The sequence below is a fragment of the Cynocephalus volans genome, chromosome 10 (genome assembly GCF_027409185.1).
Source record: "Cynocephalus volans isolate mCynVol1 chromosome 10, mCynVol1.pri, whole genome shotgun sequence".
NCBI lineage: Eukaryota > Metazoa > Chordata > Mammalia > Dermoptera > Cynocephalidae > Cynocephalus > Cynocephalus volans.
In genome coordinates this window covers 127,220,162-127,241,041 of record NC_084469.1, presented here as the reverse complement: position 1 = coordinate 127,241,041, position 20,880 = coordinate 127,220,162, and the positions used below count along the sequence as shown (strand labels likewise).

Genomic DNA, 20,880 nt, shown 5'->3' with positions numbered 1-20,880 from the left:
TGCTTTTTATTTTTCAGTATGCCACTTAACCTCAGCCTTCTCATGCGTGTAAGAGAAATACCTACCTTTCCTTGGTTACTGTATAGAGTATTAAAAAAAGGTATTAAACGAATAGATGTGATTATGATCAGTATTTATAGCATAATATACAGATGACTAACTTCATTTTAAGGAGGAGACAAAAAACAAAATTATTTTCTGGCTTGGGGGTCCTACCTTCAAACATTTTAAGACATCAGACTGTTTATTTCTTCCTGAGAGTTTTTCTTTGGTTCTAATTTCTGCACCTTTCTTTGTGTTGGTGTTAAACAATATAGCCACATGTTTATATGGAAATAGATCAGAGGTCCATTGACCTTTTCATTCTTGCCTGTGATTGATCTAGGCGATCCTATCCAACAAAGGCAGCATTGATGCCCTCTTCAACGTGATCCCTCCAAATTCTGCTTTGGGAGCCTGTTTTGTGTTCAGTCCCAAGGAAGGCATCATTGAACCAAACGGAGTCCAAGCTGTCCAGATCTCTTTCAGTTCTGCCATCCTTGGGCACTTCGAAGAAGAGTTCCTGGTCAATGTTAATGGGTCACCTGAGCCTGTGAAATTGACCATTAGGTAAGGTACATTTATAACTAATGTACAAACTAACTGAAGTTTTTACCTACTGCTCTTTTGAACTTCAAAACTAAATAATGTCTTGGATGTTCATAACTGTCTGTTGATGTGAACACATCAGCATAATAGGGTGTGTTGAATTTCTGCCAGTGTTTCCCTAGTGAATGTGTATAACATTATTGTAATAAGGATACAGACGCTATTTCAGAATCTTGTTTTTCTGTAAGTTATAACCTTATAAAATAAGGATTTAAACATTAAACTAGTTTCTACTTACTCTCTATATTTTAGGATGTTTAGAGAAAATAAGTTATTGCAGTAACACCATGGTGAAAATGTCCATACTACCCAAAGTGATATACAAATTCAATGCAATCCCCATCAAAATTCGAATGACATTTTTCTCAGAAATGGAAAGAACTATCCAGACATTTATATGGAATAACAAAAGACCATGCATAGCCAAAGCAACGCTGAGCAAAAAAATAAAGCTGGAGGCATAACACTACCTGACTTTAAACTATACTACAAAGCTATAATAACCAAAACAATACAGTACTGGCATAAAAACAGACACACTGATCAATGGAATAGATTAGAGAATCCAGAAATCAACCCACACACCTACAGCCATCTGATCTTTGACAAAGGCTCCAAGCCTATACACTGGGGAAGAGACTGCCTCTTTAGCAAATGGTGCTGGGAGAACTGGATATCAATATGCAGGAGAATGAAACTAGATCCATACCTTTCACCATACACTAAACTCAACTCAAAATGGATTAAAGAATTAAATATATACCCTGAAACAATAAAACTTCTTAAAGAAAACCTAGGAGAGACACTTCAGGAAATAGGGCTGGACACAGACTTCATGAATACGACCCCAAAAGCACGGGCAACCAAAAATAAAATAAACAAATGGGATTATATCAAACTAAAAAGCTTCTGCACAGCAAAAGAAACAATTAAAAGAGTTAAAAGACAACCAACAGAGTGGGAGAAAATATTTGCAAAATATACATCTGACAAAGGATTAATATCCAGAATATACAAGGAACTCAAATAACTTTAAAAGAAAAAAACAAGCAACCCAATTAAAAAATGGGCAAAAGAGCTAAATAGGCATTTCTCTAAGGAAGATATACAAATGGCCAACAGACATATGAAAAAGTGCTTAGCACCACTCAGCATCTGGGAAATGCAAATCAAAACCACACTGAGATACCATCTAACCCCAGTTAGGATGGCTAAAATCCAAAAGACTGAACGATAAATGCTGGCGAGGCTGCGGAGAAAAAGGAACTCTCATACATTGTTGGTGGGACTGCAAAATGGTGCAGCCTCTATGGAAAATGGTATGGAGGTTCCTCAAACAATTGCAGATAGATCTGCCATATGACCCAGCTATCCCACTGCTGGAAATATACCCAGAGGAATGGAAATCATCAAGTGGAAGGTATACCTGTTCCCCAATGTTCATTGCAGCACTCTTTACAATAGCCAAGAGTTGGAACCAGCCCAAATGTCCATCATCAGATGAGTGGATACGGAAAATGTGGTACATCTACACAATGGAATACTACTCAGCTATAAAAACGAATGAAATACTGCCATTTGCAACAACATTGATGGATCTTGAGAGAATTATATTAAGTGAAACAAGTCAGGCACAGAAAGAGAAATACCACATGTTCTCACTTATTGGTGGGAGCTAAAAATAAATAAATAAATTCACACACACACACACAAAAACCGAGACATAACAACTACAATTCCTTGAAGTTGATACGACAAGCAAACAGAAAGGACATTGTTGGGTGGGAGGGGGGAGAGGGAGGAGGGAGAGGGGTTTTGGTAATGGGCCACAATAATCAACCACATTGTATATCGACAAAATAAAATTAAGAAAAAAAAAAAAAGTAGATATTCTCAAGCAGTTTTCCACACTCTCTGTACCAATTTACATTCCCACAGCCAGGTATGAGCATTCCAGTTGCTTCACATCTTCATCAATGCTTGGTGTTTTTTATCTTTTACATTTTGGCCATTCTTGTGTGTGAGTGGAAATATTACATTGTGCTTTAGTTATGAATTTTCTTGATAACATATAAATATTAATATTACATGTTTATTGAATACATAAATATCATCTCTTGTGAAATGTGTACTTGTCTATTCTCTAGTTTTATAAATATTTGTGTGCCTTATTAATTTGCAGATGTTCTTTATATATTTTGGATATAAGCCATTTGCTGTAAGTGTGGCTCATCTCTTCATTTACTTATAGATGTCTCTTGGGACACAGGTGTTCAAAAAAAAAATTATCTTGACTAAGCTTTTGCTATTATCACAGTTTCTCTGAACCTTCATCTTTCATTTTTATTTTAAGAAAATTTTTTAAATTATCTCACCTATAATGCCTCCAAGCATTGTGAAAAAAATGTCCACTTACAGTGTCAGTCAGCCAAGGCTAGACACTTGCATGTTTTATGCTAAAGGCCTTTTGATGGCTTCTCCAGCTGCTTGTGATAACTGAAAATCATTAGTAGCAGAGTTTGTCTCGGGTTTTGAAAAGATATTCTCTGTTACCAACCCACTGGGCAGATCTACAACTTCTATTCCTGGTGTTTAGAAAGGTCATATCTTCAGAACACATTGCTCTGACTCTGTTTGGAGTCCCACAGCAACAGGTTATTAACAACCATGGCAATCTCTCTTAATTACGGTTACTGCTAGCAGGGCTTCCCTCCATCTACAAGCTGAGGTCTCCCTGGGAGCCTGAAGGTAACATAGAAAAGAGACAGACTCATATGGCCTTGAAGGATCCTAGGAAAATTTATTGATTTTGTGATATCTACTGGAAATTCAGAATCTTGCTCAAAGATTTGCTCAAAGGTGATTACCATTTAATCTCAAACTCTTCCACCTGAGTACCCCTGGGCTGAATTGTGTCCCCTCAAAATTAGTATGTTGAAGTTCTAACACCCACTACAACAGAACGTGACTGTTTTTGGAGAAGGGACCTTCCAAGAATTAATTCAGGTAAAATGAGGCCATATGGAGAGCTCTAATCAAATATGATTGGTATCCTTATAAGAAAAGGAGATTAGGACACAGATACATACAGAGAAAAAGACCATTTGAAGACATAAAAAGAAGATATCCACAAGCTAAGGAAAGAAGTCCTCAGGAAAAAATAACCCAGTACCAACCCTCTGACAATGACAGAAATAAATTTCTGTTGTTTAAGCCACCTAGTCTGTGGCACTTTGTTATGGCAGCCCTAGCAAACAGATATAACCCCTAACAACTAAGGAGAGTGAATACATGTGCCTCCAGGGTTCTGTGTCATGACATCTACATTCTCTTCTATAATTACATCTGTGTTTGTTATAATAGAAAAAATTGAGTTATATTCCAAATACTTGAATAACATTGACTCTTCAAGAAGATGCATTGTACTTACGCCGGCCCATGGTTAATATCGTTCGAGTATGTGTATAATATGAGTAGTATGGGAGTACACTTCCACATCATATGAACTTCAGCCCACTTCCCACCTCCATAACAACTCACATCTCATGACAAGCCTTGGAGGTGGTTATCTGGAGAAGCAGGAAGAGCAGACTTGCAAATGTGACCTCCATCTCCCACTTACAGAGTATGTGGTATCTTGAGGACCCTTGACAAGCTTCGGCAGATCAACTCTTGAAAGCTTTTGAATCAAGGCTTTCTGACTTCTTGACATTGGGAAGTATTGCGCAGAATCATGAGTACCCTCCACCACATCCAGCCTCGTAAATAAGACTCCATACAAAGATGGGGAAGATAAAACCTTAAATCTCTGCTCTTACAAACATTTAAAATAAAAGGAATAATGGCCCTATCTGTAGGTAAGAAAGTACAGGATGTTAAAGCACCACAATTTTACCTTTCAGGCAGACCAAAGAAAGGGGAAATGTTGTCCAAGACAGGCTAATTGTCCCTCATATTGAATACGAGAGCCCATCCTAATTTCACCTGGCTATTCCCTGTTTTCAGACCTAATAATTAATACTGCATCTCACCATCAGCACACATATGTGGCTACTCTTTTTAGGAATAAATATGTATTTTGGATATTCATTTAATAAACTCTTTTTGAGAACCTCCTCCATGCAAAGTTGTATATAAGGTGCAGTGACTTGTGAATTTGAGTTTATCAGATGTTCCTCTCACATGAATCCTACTGCCTAACTTTTGACTCTTTGAATTATTTATCCAAATTCAGGGTATAATTGCCCATTCTCTAAACTATTCCCTAAACTAGCTAAAAAATTCAGTGAAAGAAACAACATGGGAATTAAAAGGGTACACAAGAAAATATCCATTTAACACAAAGGAAGGCAATGGAAGAATACAGGAACAAAAAGGACATAAAACATACAGAAAACAAATAGCAAAATGTAAGACATAAATACTACCTTATCAGTAATTACATTAAATGTAAGTATATTAAGAACTCCAATCAAAAGGCAGATGTTGGCAGAATGGATTAAAACAAAACAACCATGATCCAACTATATGCTTTCTACAAGAGATAAGTTAAAGATGGGAATAGGTTGAAACTCAAAGGATGAAAAATATATACCATACAAACAGTGACCAAAAGAAAGATGGAGTGGCTTATATTAATATCAGACGAAATATAATTCAAAATAAAAATTGTTACTCAAGGCAAAAAAAAAAGGACATTTTACAATGATAAATGAGTCAATCTATCAAGAAGATATGACAGTTATAAATATGTACACACTTAACAGCAGAGCACCAAAATACATGAAGCACAAACAGGTAGAATTAAAGGGAGAAATAGACAATTCAACTATGATAGTTGGAGATGTCAATACCCCACTTTCAATAATAAATATAAAAACTAAGCAGAATATCATAAAGGAAATAGAAGAGTTGAACACTATAAACCAGCTAGACCTAACAGACATCTACAGAACACTATACCCAACAGGAATTATTAGGTAACATTGTGAACCACTGAACACCAACAAAATAGATAACCTAGATAACATGGGAAAATTCCTAGAAAGATACAAACTACTAAAACTGACTCAAGAATAAACAAAAAATCTCAATAGACCTGTAATAGAGAGATTGAAATAGTAATGAAAAAGCTTACCACACAAAAACAAAAACAAAAAAATGAGAATGAGATGGCTCTACTAGCAAATTCTACTAAATGTTCAATGAAGAGTTGACATCAATCCTCCACAAATTCTTCTCTAAAAAATGGAAAAGGTAGGCACACCTTCCAACTCATTTTATGAGGCCAGTATTACCCTGATACCAAAAACAGACAAAAACATCACAAGAAAGCTGAAAACAAGTAACCTTTATGAATATAGACACAAAAATCCTCAACAAAATAGTAGCAAACAAATCCCATAACTTATATAAAAAGGATTATACACCATGACCAACTGGCTTCAGAGGTCTATGTTCTTACTGCGGGAGGCCCATTATTTCTGATGGTCTCTCTGTGACATTAGCAGTCATTGATGATCATTGCTAGATTCATTTTTTCAATATGAATTTGCAAAATACCATATTCTAATTATTTTATTCCCCCTTTATTTACTAACTGGGATACTTTACTAGACAGAAATGTTCCCTCCTCAGCTATTTATGGCTACCCTGAGGAACAATTCATATAGGAAAGACAGGATAAATGCTTGACTCTTCCCTTTTACTTACTAGTTTTAGAAAAATGAATTGTTTCCTTATCCTCTTCCAAAAAGACTGAGAGTTTGTTTGCTTTGTTTCATTGTCAATATGGTTTTTTGTGGTGGTAACATTTAGTTTCTTTCTCTTTCTCATTTGCATTTTTATTCTACCAATGGGTTTTGTTTTTTCTTGTGTATGCATGATAGTGATTATAGTTTTTCAGATTCCAGATGCAGGACTCCCTTGAGGATTTCTTGTAGGGCTGGTCATGTGGTGGTGAATTTCTGCATCTTTTATTTGTCTGGAAAATACACTATTTCTTCCTCATTTCTGAAGGATAGTGTTGCTGGGTAGTATTCTTCATGGAAATTTTTTTCTTTTAGTACTTTGAATATATCATCCCATTTTCTTCTGGCCTGTAGAGTTTCTGTTGAGGAGTCTGCTGTTAGTCTGATAGAGGCTCCCTTATAGGTACCTTGATGCTTTTTCTTGCTTCTTTTAAGATTCTCTCTTTGTCTTTGAGCTTTGCCTGTTTGACTATAATGTGTCTTGGAGAGGATATTTTGGGTTGAATTAGTTTGGGAATCTTCGAGCCTCCTAGATCTGAAGGTCCGTGTCTCTCCCTATACCTGGAAAGTTTTCTGTTATTATTTCATTGAACAGGTTTTCCATTCCTTTTTTCTTTCTCCTCCCCTTCTGGAATACCCATGATTTGAATGTTTGTGTGTTAAGGTTGTCTGCTAGCCCTCTTAGATTTTCTCCATTTTTAAAAAATTCTTTTTTCCTTCTTTTGTCCACCTGGGTTATTTCAAAAAGGCTATCTTCAAGATCAGAAATTCTTCTGCTTGTTCTAGCCTGCTGCTTAAGCTCTCAGTTGGGTTTTTTGTGTGTGTGACCGGCCGCACTGCGCTCAGCCAGTGAGCACACTGGCCATCCCTATATAGGATCCGAACCCGCGGTGGGAGCGCTGCTGCGCTCCCAGCGCTGCACTCTCCCGAGTGTGCCAGGAGGTCGGCCCAGTTGGGTTTTTTATTTCACTGAATGAATCCTTCAGTTCCAGGAGTTCTGCTACATTCTTTTTCAATGTATTAATCTCTTTGTAAATTTCCTCTTCCTATCCTGGATTTTTTTTCTCATTTCATTATGTTGTCTAACTGAGTCTTCATATATCTCCATGAGTTTCCTTAAAATTGTTGCTTAGAATTCCTTTTCAGTCATTTCAAGGGTTTCCTGCTCTAAAGAGTCTGGTATTTGAGAATTACTGTATCCTTTTGATGGTGTCATATTTTCTCGGAATTTTGTATTTCTAGTTTCTCTACATTGACATCCAGTCTTCCGATAGAGCAGTTGCTTCTTCTATTACTCCGGAGTGGGATTTGAGGAGAGAGATGTCCTCTTCTTTTTCTGGTCTCCACTGGTGACTCTCCTTATGTCAATGCAGTTGAGTGTCTGGCAGGCCACCTGCATGGTATCTGTGGCTGCTGCTGTGACATCAAGCTGCTTTTACAGCAACTATGGCTGTGACAGTGTTTGTGGTAGACCACTCATGTGGAAGTCATGTTTTCAGTGTGCTCTTTTGCCTGCTTCCAGGTGGGGGATGCTGCCGTTGGCTCTTGCCTAGGACTCCAAGCATAATCTGCTGCTTGCCTGCTTCCAGATGGAGGGGGCTCCCCTCAGCTCCTGCCTAGGACCTCGGGTGTGCTCCTTTCCTGCTTCTGGGCAGGGGATGCTGCCCTTGTCTCCTACCTAGGACCCTGGGCATGCCACTTACCTGCTTCTGAGCAGAGGGGGCTGCTCTTGGCTCCTGCCTAGGACCCCAGGCATGCTCCTTGCCTGCTTCTGAGCAGAGGGGGCTGCCCTCAGCTCCTAAGACTCCAGATGTACTCCTCTGGGAACCAATATTCTACCTACCACACCTGAAGTAAACTAGAAGTTGCAGAATCTCTCTATTGTTTATTTTAAACTAGAGCATCTCTCCAAGATCATGAGGCCTTGCACTGAGAGAGGAATACAAAAGATCTTCAAAAATTTCATGGAAAATGCATATTATGAAAAAACTATGCATAGATTTCAAAAACTTTTTGCACCAAAATAAATTTGTATTAACTATTTATAACATGTCTAAGCAGGATCTAGTCTGAGGCACTAAGAAGGATAAGACAGTTTGAAAAGAGCCCCTATCAGAACAGCATGAATTCTGCTAAAATTGAAGCAAGAACAAACATCAAATGTATGGTGAAGCTTGGGTGGAAGAAGGGCAAAAATCACTGATGATTTATAAAAAGTTTATAAAGACAGTGCCCCAAAGTAATCAGCAGTTTACAAATGTATAATTCATTTTAAGAAGAGAGGAGAGAATATTGAAGATGAAGACTGCAGTGGCAGAGCATCCACATCAATTTGTGAGGGAAAAAATAATCTTCTTCAGGCCCTAATTGAAGAGGATGGATGAGTAACAGCAGAAACACCAACACCATAGACATCCCAATTGGTTCAGCTTACACAATTCTGACTGAAAAATTACAGTTGAGCAAACTTTCTATTCAACAGATGCCAAAACTGTTGCACCAAGATCAGCTACAGACAAGAGCAGAGCTTTCAATGGAAATTTTAAGCAAGGGGAATCAAGATCCTGCAGCATTTCTTTGAAGAATTGTAACAGGAGATGACACATGGCTTTACCAGTACCTTCCTGAAGACAAAGCACAATCAAAGCCATGGCTACCAAGAGGTAGAAAAGCAAGAGTGGATCAGTCAAGAGCCAAGGTTGTGGCAACAGTTTTTTGGGCTACTCAGGCATTTTGCTTGTTGACTTTTTGGAAGACCAAAGAACAATAACCTCTGCTTATTATGAGTGTTTGGAGAAAGTATGCCAAAGCTTTAGCAGAAAAACACCAAGGAAAGTTTCATTAAAGAGTCCTTTTCCACTATAACAATGCTCCTACTCATTTATCTCATCAGACAAGGGCAATTTTATGAGTTTCAATGAGGAATCATTAGGCATTCACCTTAAAGTTTTGATTTGTCTCTTTCTGACTTCTTTTTGTTTCCTAATCTTAAAAATCTTCAGAGGGCCCCCATTTTTCCTCAGTTAATAATATAAAAAAGACTGCATTAACATGGATAAATTTCCAGGACCTTCAGTTCTTTCGGGACAGACTAAATGGCTGGTATCATCACTTATAAAAGTGTTGTCTTGAACTTGATAGACCTTATGTTGAGAAATAAAGTTTGTATTTTTTATTTTTATCTTTTGATTCTATTTTTTCACAAACTTTTTGAAGTCCCCTTGTAGATCAACATTTAGAGTAAGGGGTCAGGTCATTCAATACCATCTACCCCAGTCCTCTCTTTTATACATGAGAAAGAGAAACTTAGGCTGATAGAGGTAAAGTGACTGGCCAAGATCACAGCTAGGTGGCAGGAGTGGAATAAACACAGTTTTATGAAAGTGTGGGACAGGGATTACTGGAATCATTGGTAGTCTTGGATGTTTGTTATATGATTAGCCTTACAATTTTTATTTCTGGATGAGTTAAGAACTTTACATGATATGTGTCTCATCTAAATTAACAATATTTTGTGCCATTCATTGGTTTAGTGATCTGTCTGCTCTGTCTCTGCCCCATTCATTAGTAGGAATAAGGTAGTAAGTTAACTACAGCATCATTTGCTAAAACCAGTGGTTCGAGTCTTGGAAAAGAATTATAAGAACCATTATGATAGACCATCATCTCATAATCTCTTTAAATCCTAGATTCTATAATTTATTTAATGCCAAGTTATGGTTTTTAGAACTTACCCTCTCCCCAGTTGCTGAATGTTATCCTGAATTCACTGGATTCTCTCCCTACTCCCCCAATTTGTATTCCTACTTTCAGAGGCTGTGTCATTGGACCTACCTTCCACTTTAACGTTCCTGCTCTGCACTTTGGTGATGTTTCCTTTGGTGAGTCATTTTCCGTTTTAAATTATAAATAAGGTAGAATTCCTTTTCTCTCTTCATGGGAGAAGAAAGGTTTACAAACAACCCCTCTTACTATTTTTAGTGAGTACCAGCCAAGAGTGTGTAGAATTGGTCTTTCCTTAATGGGCCACAATAATCAACCACATTGTATATTGACAAAATAAAATTAAATTAAAAAAAAAAAAGAATTGATCTTTCCTTCCTCTGTGGCAGTGGTATTTGGGTGCCATTTTCTAGTTTATATGTAAAAGTAGTCGCTGTGTCCTGAGCACTAGCAGCTGTCATGCCATGGCCATCTTCCCTCTTCCAGTGGTGAGACAAAGGAGAGCCTCGGGCTTCATTCCACTCTCTGAATATTCTGAACACTCTATTTAAATGCAGGTTCTGATTTTCCAGTCTGGCTACACAGCAACTGCTTCACAGAGATGCTGTCAAGTTTAAGGTGGACTCAGTGGTGGTTTGATTCAGGTGTTCCATCAGTCCAGGTTGAAGGCTCTTCTACGTTTTCGTGTTCTCTTCCCACTCAATTTTTTCCCTGAGCTGTTTCTTCCTGTCTAAGCTTCTGCAGTAATAAAAACAACAGTAGCAGCAGAAGCTCCATTTATTAGTTATTTCTTGTATTTCAGCCACTGCCAAGTGGATAACATGCAGTGCTACATTTAAACCTTTTAGCAATCCTGTAGGGAGAAACTACTTAATAGCCCCATTTCAGAGATGGAAGCAGTGATGCTTGGAACAATTACATAACTTCCTAAGGTCGCACAACAGTAGCAGAATTAGTATTTCAGATTAGATCTATCTAAAGTTATGCATTATGAACCGGTGTGATGTTGCCCTCAAAGGGGCAAAAATTGGTGCTTGGATGGTGGGGAAAAAACACACAAAAACATAGATAAAACAATGATTTGTGAAAGTTCAGTTGTACCCAAGAGAATCTCAGTCCTTAGTAATTAACTTTTTTTTTGCTGTTAGGGAGAATTTTAATCTAACTTAAATCATATTTAATTAATTAACTTTCTTCTATTTAAAATTAATTTACCTTTTTTTTAGGTGGTAATAATGGGGGAAAAAAGGTTGAGAAACACTAGTCTAGATCTATATTCCCCAATCCTTTCCATTCTGCCTCATTGCCTCCCATTTTGACTTTTGCTTCATTTTGAGTAGATCCATTTATTTTGGGTAAAAATAGTTCTTTAGAGAAAGCCTATTCATGATGTCTTTCTCACCTGCTTTAACATTTAGGGGTTATGACAATTTTATTTGTTCAGAACACATTATTTATACAATGCCCCTCATGTGTGTTATATTGCATAAAATACATACTGTAGGAAACCTTACATAAATAAAGTTGAATATCTGTTACTGTAACATATGGAAATGGCTGGAGAGATTTTTACAAATTGTAGGGTATGTCCAAGTGATACTCTTTTGAAGGAAAATAAAAGTGACCTTCAACTTGAAAATCATCTGGTGGCCAATTAAGAGAGGTTCTCAAAGGTAACTGCAACTGGTGCACAATGTGAGGAATATTAGTTTAACCAAAGACCTAGGTAGTCATCCTCTGAACCATTCAAATTGAGTCTGAGGAGAGGTCTGTGCAGCTGATGCATGACAGCAGCACACCCTTCCACAGCACTGGAATACAAAGCCCAGCACAAGGACATTGGACAGTGTGCCCTGTATCACATTGCCCTGCAGGGAGAAAGGAGAATCCAATTAAGCATCCCAAGTCAGTTCCTCCAAGAAATCTCACACGTTTTCATTGTCTGGAATCTGCTCTATTGTTGAGCTCTGAAATGTTAATGTAAATGCCATATGCCAATTGCAAGCCAATTATGAAGCCGCAAGAGTATCTGAAACTCTTTGTCTAAAATTCAGACACTTAAAAACATCAAGGCCCCTAATAGAGTGTATTTCAATAGAATATGGCAAAGGGGAAGCATACAACATATAGTGCTGAGATGCCACTGATATTTTCAAAACGCTGTATTTGTTTTCAGTTATCTATAGCTTCCTTCCAGTGTGTATCAATGACCATAAATACAAAAACAGGGCCTTCAAGGAACAGGTATTGATTTTTAACGGGGATGCTTCTAACATGAATAACTTCATGTTAGTGTGCTCCAGATTGAATAGTATAAGTCACTAGCGGGTTCCAGGTACAGTTTTTAACAGTGATGGGAGCAGAAGCCAAACTGCAACACGATAAAGAATGATAAAGATACTCAAAGCAATATATATCTGGCAGATTGCAGGCATTCTCTTAAATGTACCTATGAAATGGATTTTGTTTATAAGAAATTATCAGCACTGGTCAATGGGTTTTTTAATTTATAAAAACACATTTATTCATAACATTTAACACGTTCCTTTGGCACGAGTCCTAGATACAGCAATTTAACCCTCACCCATCACCTACCCCCATTCTACACAGCTTGGCAACTGTGTCTCTCTCACCCTGGCATAAGACTAGAGATTGATCCATGAAGAGGATGAACCAAAGGGTTTGTGGATTGGTGGACCCCAGGTACAGCTTAGAGAAGAAATATTATATTGATAACAAGGAATTAGGTACTACTGAACACACCGAACTGCAAAATTCTCCATCCTCTTCCTTTCCCCTCCACTTGAGCTCTCAAAACACTGCAATCAGGCATAAAACGTGTATATTGACAATTCACTAGAATTGAGAAATTCATCCTGAATACAGCACTGGAAGCAAACGAAGCATAAAATGTATAAAAGGGAAATAAAGAAACATGGAGAACAGATTAATTTAAAAGTTCCAACATGTATCTAATAGGAGCAGAAGGAGAAAGAGTAAAAATGGCCAGAGAGCAATATTTGAAGAGATGGTGGCTGAGAATTTTTAAACTAAAGAAAAACAGCTGTCCTCATAGTGTATAGCCGGACGAATAAAAGTAAATCCAAACATAGAAACATTATAGTGAAATTGAAGGACACCGAAGATAAAGAGAAAATCTTAAAAGCTAGTAGAGAGAAAAATTATCTATGAAAGAATAACAAACTAACAGCAGCTATCTTACAGTAGCAATGGTACAAGAAGATCTGCAATAAAGTTTTCAAAATATTGAGAGAAAATAATTGCCGTCCTAGAATTCTGTGCTCACTCTGTCATTAAGTTAGGATGAAATTGAGACATGTTTAACATTAAAAAGACTAAAAGCCACCATCTGCAGACCCTTAGTGAAAGAACTTCTAAAGGATGTAATTTTTAAAATAACATCCTGAACCCAAAGGGCTTGAATGAGTTGCAAGAAAAAATTATAAGCAAAGAAATTAGTAAAATATATTGGTAAATTGAATTAACTATTGACCATTTAAAAAACAAGTTAGAAGTAGATCAGTTCAAAATACCCACTGCAGTTAACAGTCATTACTCCAAGAGACTGATTGTATTTTATTACAGCAGGATTCAAGGTAGAAGAGCAGTGTTTGCATCCAGTAGAAATAGGTATTTTTGTTCTCCTATGGCTGTAGATAATTCTTCTTGTTCTGAAAATGGTGGCAGATACATAATGTCCACCTAGGGTATCCAAAATCAGAGCTCAGTTTATTGTTTGCCAGGCAAGGAAGATCTACATCTCTTCAGAAAAGAGCATGAATCTCACTGAACTGAACGCAACAGAGTTGTATAAATGTGACAAAGCAGCTTTGTTTAAGCGAGGTAAAAGTTGGGGTGTTAGTCTCTGGCCTCTAAAGCAGGTTGTAAAGCCTCTACTGGGAGAGGCTATTATTAAATATTATATCATCAACACTGAGAGCATGATCCACAGACAAGTCCAGGATGAGTTCTGTCATGTCTAGGCAAGGGTCACACAGAGGGCAAAACCACACAGTCTGCTCCTTTCACACCTAGCAAACAAAAAGAGCAAGCATAATTCCTTGTAAAAAAAAAAAAAACATATTTTTATGCAAAATATACTTCTCCAGAACTACTCAGCAAACTAGTAATAGGGGCTGCCTCTTTGGAAAGGCCTGGGTGACGTTCAAAGGGTTTGTTTTGTATCTACTGTTTAACCTGATACATAGTAAATGCATAATAAATATTCATTGAGTGAATGCATAAGTGAATGAATGCATAAATGAACAAATGAACGAATGAATGAAATATATTTATTGGTTGTATGATTGAAACAATATTTAGGGAAAGTTGGAGTTAAGGAGTGATGAAATTAGAGCAAGTTGGAGTTAAGTAGTGATGAATTGCGTAGACAATTTATTCAAGGAGTCTGGCATTTGCTAGGAGAGGTTGAGAGTCAAGGGAGCCTATTTGGGGGGCTTTTATTTCTCACATCATATTTTGTTTTTCAGGATTTCCTCAAACCTTGATATGTTCCCTCAATAATACTTCTTTGGTCCCCATGATCTTCAAACTGCGTATCCCTGGGGATGGCCTTGGCCATAAAAGCATTTCAAGTTGTGAGCAGTATTCAGACAACAAAAGACCATCCTGGACCAAGGAAGAAATACCCACAATGAAACCAAAAGAATTCACCATCACTCCCAACTGTGGCACCATCCGCTCCCAGGGATTTGCTGCTATCAGGGTAAAGTGCATGGGCTTCCAGCACACACAGCTGTGCAGCTGAATTTTCAAATGGCCATTAGAACCACATTTAGGGTTTGCTCTATGTCCAGTGTCAGTGAGAGGGAATGCCTGTCAATTCACGTGGAAACATGGGCCTATCAGAAAATGAGCTACTGCAGTAAAAGAATTCAGACACAAATACATCGGGCAAGGAAATTGACCCTGCTCCAGTGGATTTACATTAATCTAGATGCATTGCCTTCACCAGAACAGTGGATTCTAGGTATTTCTGCCTTCGGTAATAGTATAAACAGATTTACAAATTCATTGATAATTAGGTTCTTTCCTTCAGACTCAGATCCTTTATACCAACAAATAGCCAGATTTATGCCAAAGATGATATCCAGTTTATTCAGATTTGTAATATGAATCCGGACTTCATTGCAAACATGGATGTGAGGTTACCATCGATGCTTTATATTTAGGTCCCAGGAAGAGCGGTGGGAGGCTGCTTATCCACCCTGTCTTGCTGTGTCCAAAATCACACCCGAAATGCCGTGGTTATGGCCTCCTGATGCCGCCAGCAGAATTATTTCATGGTTAACTGAGAAAGGTTTTGGCTGTCTTCCTCACTTTTGCTCCTCCAAACAGTTAGGTCTAGCAATACTGAAGGCTACTAAATTGAAATGATTTTATGCTTTCTGGGAAAGAAAAAAGATAAGACTTCATAGCTAAGGTTGGTAATTTTCTCTTTAGTCGTTACCATCGAATGTTTAACCCAGTTGTCATTTTATCCCCCAGATTTGTTTTCAGTGCTTCATAATATTTCACCTCAAATCCACTCACCCTAAATCTTTTCTGGGAGTTTTCAGTCCTTCCATGGGCTTCTCCACAGGTCCAATGAGGTTTGATATTATATATCATTATAACTTCTCAGGATTGCTAAATGTGACTTTCCTAGTGAGAAGTGCTGCTGCAATGGATTTCTTTCTTTTTTACTTAATAAAACTTAGCCCACGTGTGTTGCCTGTCTTTCCTTTTTTCCTTTTCTTTTTTTTTTTCTGCTTCTCCCAGATAGCAGAAGATTTTAAAAGACATAGCATCTCCGTAGCAGCCTTCCACCAGGACCACGTGGTCTTTCTTCCTTTTAACCATAGCCCAGATACATAAACAGGGGGTGACAAGCCACAGCAGGATTTTCTGCCTCTTTCCAAATCTGACAAGTTTTCCTTCCAAATCAATGACTTCATCTCCATTTTATTTTTCCTTTATATCTGGAAAAGCTTTCTCCAAGCTTCGATTTTCTCTCCTGACTTGCACTTCAGCCAGGTCTATGTGGACTGCAATTTGCATCCAGTGATTCTCTCTGCAACCAAAAAAATTTTAATTAGTACCTGATACATAATTTATAAGTAGAAAAGCTTTAACCCATGCCAGAAGCTGTTTTCTAGACTTATAAGTACCTCTTCTAGTATATATCATTTTAAAGCAGTTAAAAATTGTAACAAGGCTTTCAAAAGCCTAAAGGCAAAGTTTCACAGCAGCGAATAAAAACATAAGGTATGTGTTCCGGCCAGATATCGTCCTCGGATAGACCTTTCTTTGGAGCTTCCTATTTTCTGTTCTAAAAATTAATATGGGGGGCGGGGCACAAGATTTTGGTAAAACAGAGTAATTGATTTCTTATGCTATTTTCTGGAATTGATATGGTTATTCTCATTTATTTTGCTGTAGTGTTTTATTGGTATTTTGAATTTTCATAATTCATATAGCCCAGAGGTGTAAGGAACGATTTAAATTGCAATAATTAAAGTTTCTTTGGTATTGCTCAACCTTCATGGTCATTTTTCCCCATATGGAAGTATGTGGATTTTCATAAGATTGCCTCAGAAATAAGCAAACCTATTATACTAAAAGCCATTTGGCTTCTAACCTGGCCTTTGAAAATACTCAGCATGCTCTGATCCCACAATGTAACTTGTTCAACTGAAAATGTAAAACACCATACATCCACAGAGCACTTAGACATGACACTGATCAGCGTAGTCCTTACCCTGGCTGCTCTCTCCACTGTGCAGAGAGAGGGCTGGCCTTTTAGAAGAGCAACTTTTCACCTTTTTCTTTCCAGGTGACATTATGTTCCAACACTGTGCAGAAATATGAGCTGGCGCTGGTGGTGGATGTGGACGGCATCGGAGAAGAAGTGCTGGCGCTCTTAATTACAGCAAGGTATCACTCACCTGCTTTCTCTCTCCGGAGCCTCCCCTGGGCCACCAGTAATGGGCTGCCTCCCGAAGGCAGCTCGCCTGCCAACCAGTGCACTCAGGATGTGTTCTGCCTTCCTGGGAAGGGAAGCTGAATCTGATATTCAAATGACAAAGCTTTAAACCAGCAAATGTTTCTAAATCACCTTTGGGGGAGATAAGGGTTGTGTGTGCTTTGCACTGTTAAGAATAGTGCTCTCTGATGGGTCTGATTTTCAATGTATGTAACCGAAAAGATTTAGCAGGAAGAGATTAAGAGTTGCTGGTTTTAATTTTGATCTTTCAATATAGTACTCTGGGGTTATGTAGCAGGAAGGTGCTGCTTTCAGTCCTGTAGTGGAAGATCCATTTCACCAAGAGGTCCCTGCTCCAGAACATTGTTACTATGACTTGAATTGCTGGTTGTGAGCGAGCCCCGAAAATGAGGCTCCTCTCTAATAGCATAAACCCTCAGAGCCATCACCAATTTCTCTTTTTTAGAGAGGCAGCAGTGGCTCTATAGTGAGGTTAAAAATCCTGACTCTGCTGTTTGTTGACTGTGTCTCCTTGACCAAGTTACGGTCTTTCCAATGGTGCTGCTTGAGGGTGATGGTGTTACTACTGATGATGGCATGATCCTACATAAAAACTGGGGCCATAACCTTTCCAAAGCAGACGGTGTTTAGAGCTGGGACTTTAAAGTGCATGGAAGAAAATGTTATGTATAGGAAAGAGAGAAAATGACTTAGCAAAACTGATAATGCAGTATGTCAATCTCTAGAATTTAGGCCTCAGGTGAATCTTAGGAAAATACACCTCAAAGAAACGGCAGATGTGCTGATTGGTGGGGAGGTAGTAACTGGTACCATTTCGTGTGTCTTGGGCTTGGATGAAGACAAATAGCCCTAAAAAAAAGAACTTGAACTATGCTGCCTTGACCTACTTAGTATTCCTTGAAAACCTAATTGTTTTGTTCAATAAGAGCAAAAACTCTTTAATCTGGTCCTCTCTATACCCAAATCTGCCTTTCAGTCTAGTCTTGCATTTCTTTTCTGTGCAGGCTTATTCTGATTCTCTCTAGCCCTTTTTTCCCACAGCTCTCAATGGGAAATCCTGAATTAACAAAATAAAATAAAAAGTCTAAAGAAGCTATGAGTTTCCTACTAATGTATACTCTGTGACCCAAGTCAAATAGCATAACCCTCTCAGTCACAGTGTTTCAGATAGTAAAAGATTAGCTTTAAGAAAGTCATGGGTTCAACTGACAATTTTCATTGTAGCTAAAAATGAACACTCATATCCACTAAATCACAAATGTTGGGGTTAAAGAAAGACTCTTTCATGTCATTACTTTTGGTGTAATCTGTAGGAACTTCTCGCTGACTCTCAACAGAAGAGCTGCTTTTAGAACTTGCACCCTAAAGTAACTCTCTCCAGAGAGCCAGCAGTGACAGCTGCCATGTCCCCACCGCAGGTTAACTGCTGCTCACTGAGCACTCGCATGGTGCTAGGCTGTGCCCCTCTGCCCCTCTGCACATTATCTCCTGGATTTCCCACAACATCCTAAAAGGATTAATAATGCTAAGTCAATCCCTAGAATTACCTTCATTTTACCTATGAGAGAATTGTGCCCAGGGTAACACAGATGCACATCATATGGTCCTTATTTGAACCTGGCTATGTCTAATTCAAAAGCTAGTACTTGTCACCATTGTGCTATACTGCAACAATGACATGGGGCAGGTTAGACATTGAGAGTTACAGACACAGAATAAAACACAACTCACCTAAGAAGAACAATTGCAAACAGAGGGCTTCAACTCCTCTCTTCCCTGCACACAACATTCCCCCCTCTCCCCCCACCCCACCCTCTCCATATTGAGAACCACTGTCACAGTGCCAGGGCTGGGTTGAGCAGCTGCCCAAGCCTACTCATCCAAGACAGCTGTTCTGCAAAGGAATTAGAATTATTACCGTTATTTAGATGATGGGAGCTGTTGCTGGTCTTTGGGGGGACTTTCTGACTGGTCCAAAGTGTCACAAATAGTTAGGACCCCATGCTGGTGGCATTGGCCCTATTTGACATGGAAACAGATCCACTACCCTAAGAGTTTGCCAAAGGAAGGCCAGACATGAAAAACAAAGCAAATGTTAGTCACAGCCCACCAGACGCAGCTGTTGAAGGAGCTCTGCTTCTACTGCTTTTTTGATTAAAACGTGGTGACTGGGGCTAAGAAAGAGGGATGGCAGGAGAGAAGATTCCAAAATGATTAATGTAGTTATTAGAGAAAAACTATGTGACAGTGACAAATGTATTTAACTTGGGACTGTGCATTTTCTGTATGTAAACAAGCTCTCTACTTTGAATTGTTTGATGGGTTCCTTCAAGGTGTGTTGTACCTACCCTCCACCTGGTTAATACCAAGGTGGACTTTGGACACTGCTTCCTGAAGTACCCGTATGAGAAAACGGTCCAGATTGTCAATCATCATGACCTCCCAGGATTCTATGAGGTCCTGCCTCAGGTGAGTTACTTTAACCTTTTTGGTGTTATTTTCCTTCCATTGTATTCCCTCGATGAGAAAGAGAAATCCTTCTGAAGAGCCATATTCCTGAACACATGGCCTTATGTAATTCTGATTTTTAACCCTCAGATAATCTGGGGATGGGGTTATAAAACCACAGCTGCGTTGCCATCTGCATGCGTGAGCAGCTGCAGGTGTAAACAGTTGTTAATTTCCCAGAGAAATTGCCCTTGATAAAGAAGGGAAAGTGTCAATTAAGCCAACATGCACAATTGCACCTGCAAATAATTGCCTGTGGATTAACCATGCATGGGAAATGAGCTAGGAGTTTTCAGTGTTTGGCCGTGGCTGTGACTTGAATGGCATCACTAAGATCTAGTAATGCAATATTTATAAATGGACTTGTTAGACCAGAAGGCTGTAGATAATGCAGGGATGGGAAAGGAGGAATTGTCTGTTCATGTTTTATGAAATGTATCTGTCCACATGTCACTACACCTGCGTAGGTGGGAGACTAAGCAATTCATGTATGGATAAAAGATTTGAGAAGATCTGTACAGACTAGAATAATGGAAGATTGCTAATGAGTTGCAATTTACCAAGAATGCATTTGGGTTTAAAACTCAGTTATGTAAGTACAGTATTCTAATAAAAATTTATGTAGAAATATCAAATGGGGGGTTTTATTTGACTACAAGTTCAATATCAGTTAAAAGAGCCATATTGGGGCCACCAAACCAATGCAGGCTTAGGCTGCATCAGAGAAATGCAGTGTTCAGCTAAAGGAAAGGGAGCGCTGCCAGTTCATGGTCAGAGTAACCAAAAATGGCAATCTGTGTTATCTGCAAGTCCAAGTCATATGAGGAGCCAATTCAAGAGTTTAATCTGGATTGCAGAAGATGTAGCTAGGACAAGGTCACTAGTCAAAAGACCTGTCACTAGTCAAAGAACTGTTATGTAAAAGAGAATTAGAATTATTCTGTGGGCTTCTCTAAGATGGAACTGGAAGCTGAGGGTGGGGGTGACACGAGACCACGTGAAATGCTCAGATGTCAACAGCAGAACAGGCCAGCCCAGCGCAGTGCACAGTCAGCTCCAGAACTCAGAGCAGAGGCCGCCCTGGGGCCAGTGGAAGCTGTTTCTGCACAGTAGGGCCAGGAATGGGGTGAGACACTTGCCTCAGGCACAAAGTATAAGGGAAGCCAAACACTCGGTAATGAATACGCGTGATATTTTTATGCCATATTCTAGGAAATCAATACT

General features: G+C 38.6%; 1 protein-coding gene across 1 annotated transcript in view; it reads left to right on the top strand.

Moving 5' to 3' along the window:
- The window catches only part of HYDIN (HYDIN axonemal central pair apparatus protein), a 364,550-nt gene that overhangs the window by 102,562 nt on the left and 241,108 nt on the right, over positions 1-20,880 (top strand). The window contains exons 11-15 of the mRNA XM_063112309.1: positions 386-609; positions 10,212-10,279; positions 14,633-14,868; positions 16,978-17,078; positions 19,482-19,617. Of these exons, the coding sequence (XP_062968379.1) occupies positions 386-609; positions 10,212-10,279; positions 14,633-14,868; positions 16,978-17,078; positions 19,482-19,617 (765 nt within the window). The remainder of the gene's footprint in view (positions 1-385; positions 610-10,211; positions 10,280-14,632; positions 14,869-16,977; positions 17,079-19,481; positions 19,618-20,880) is intronic.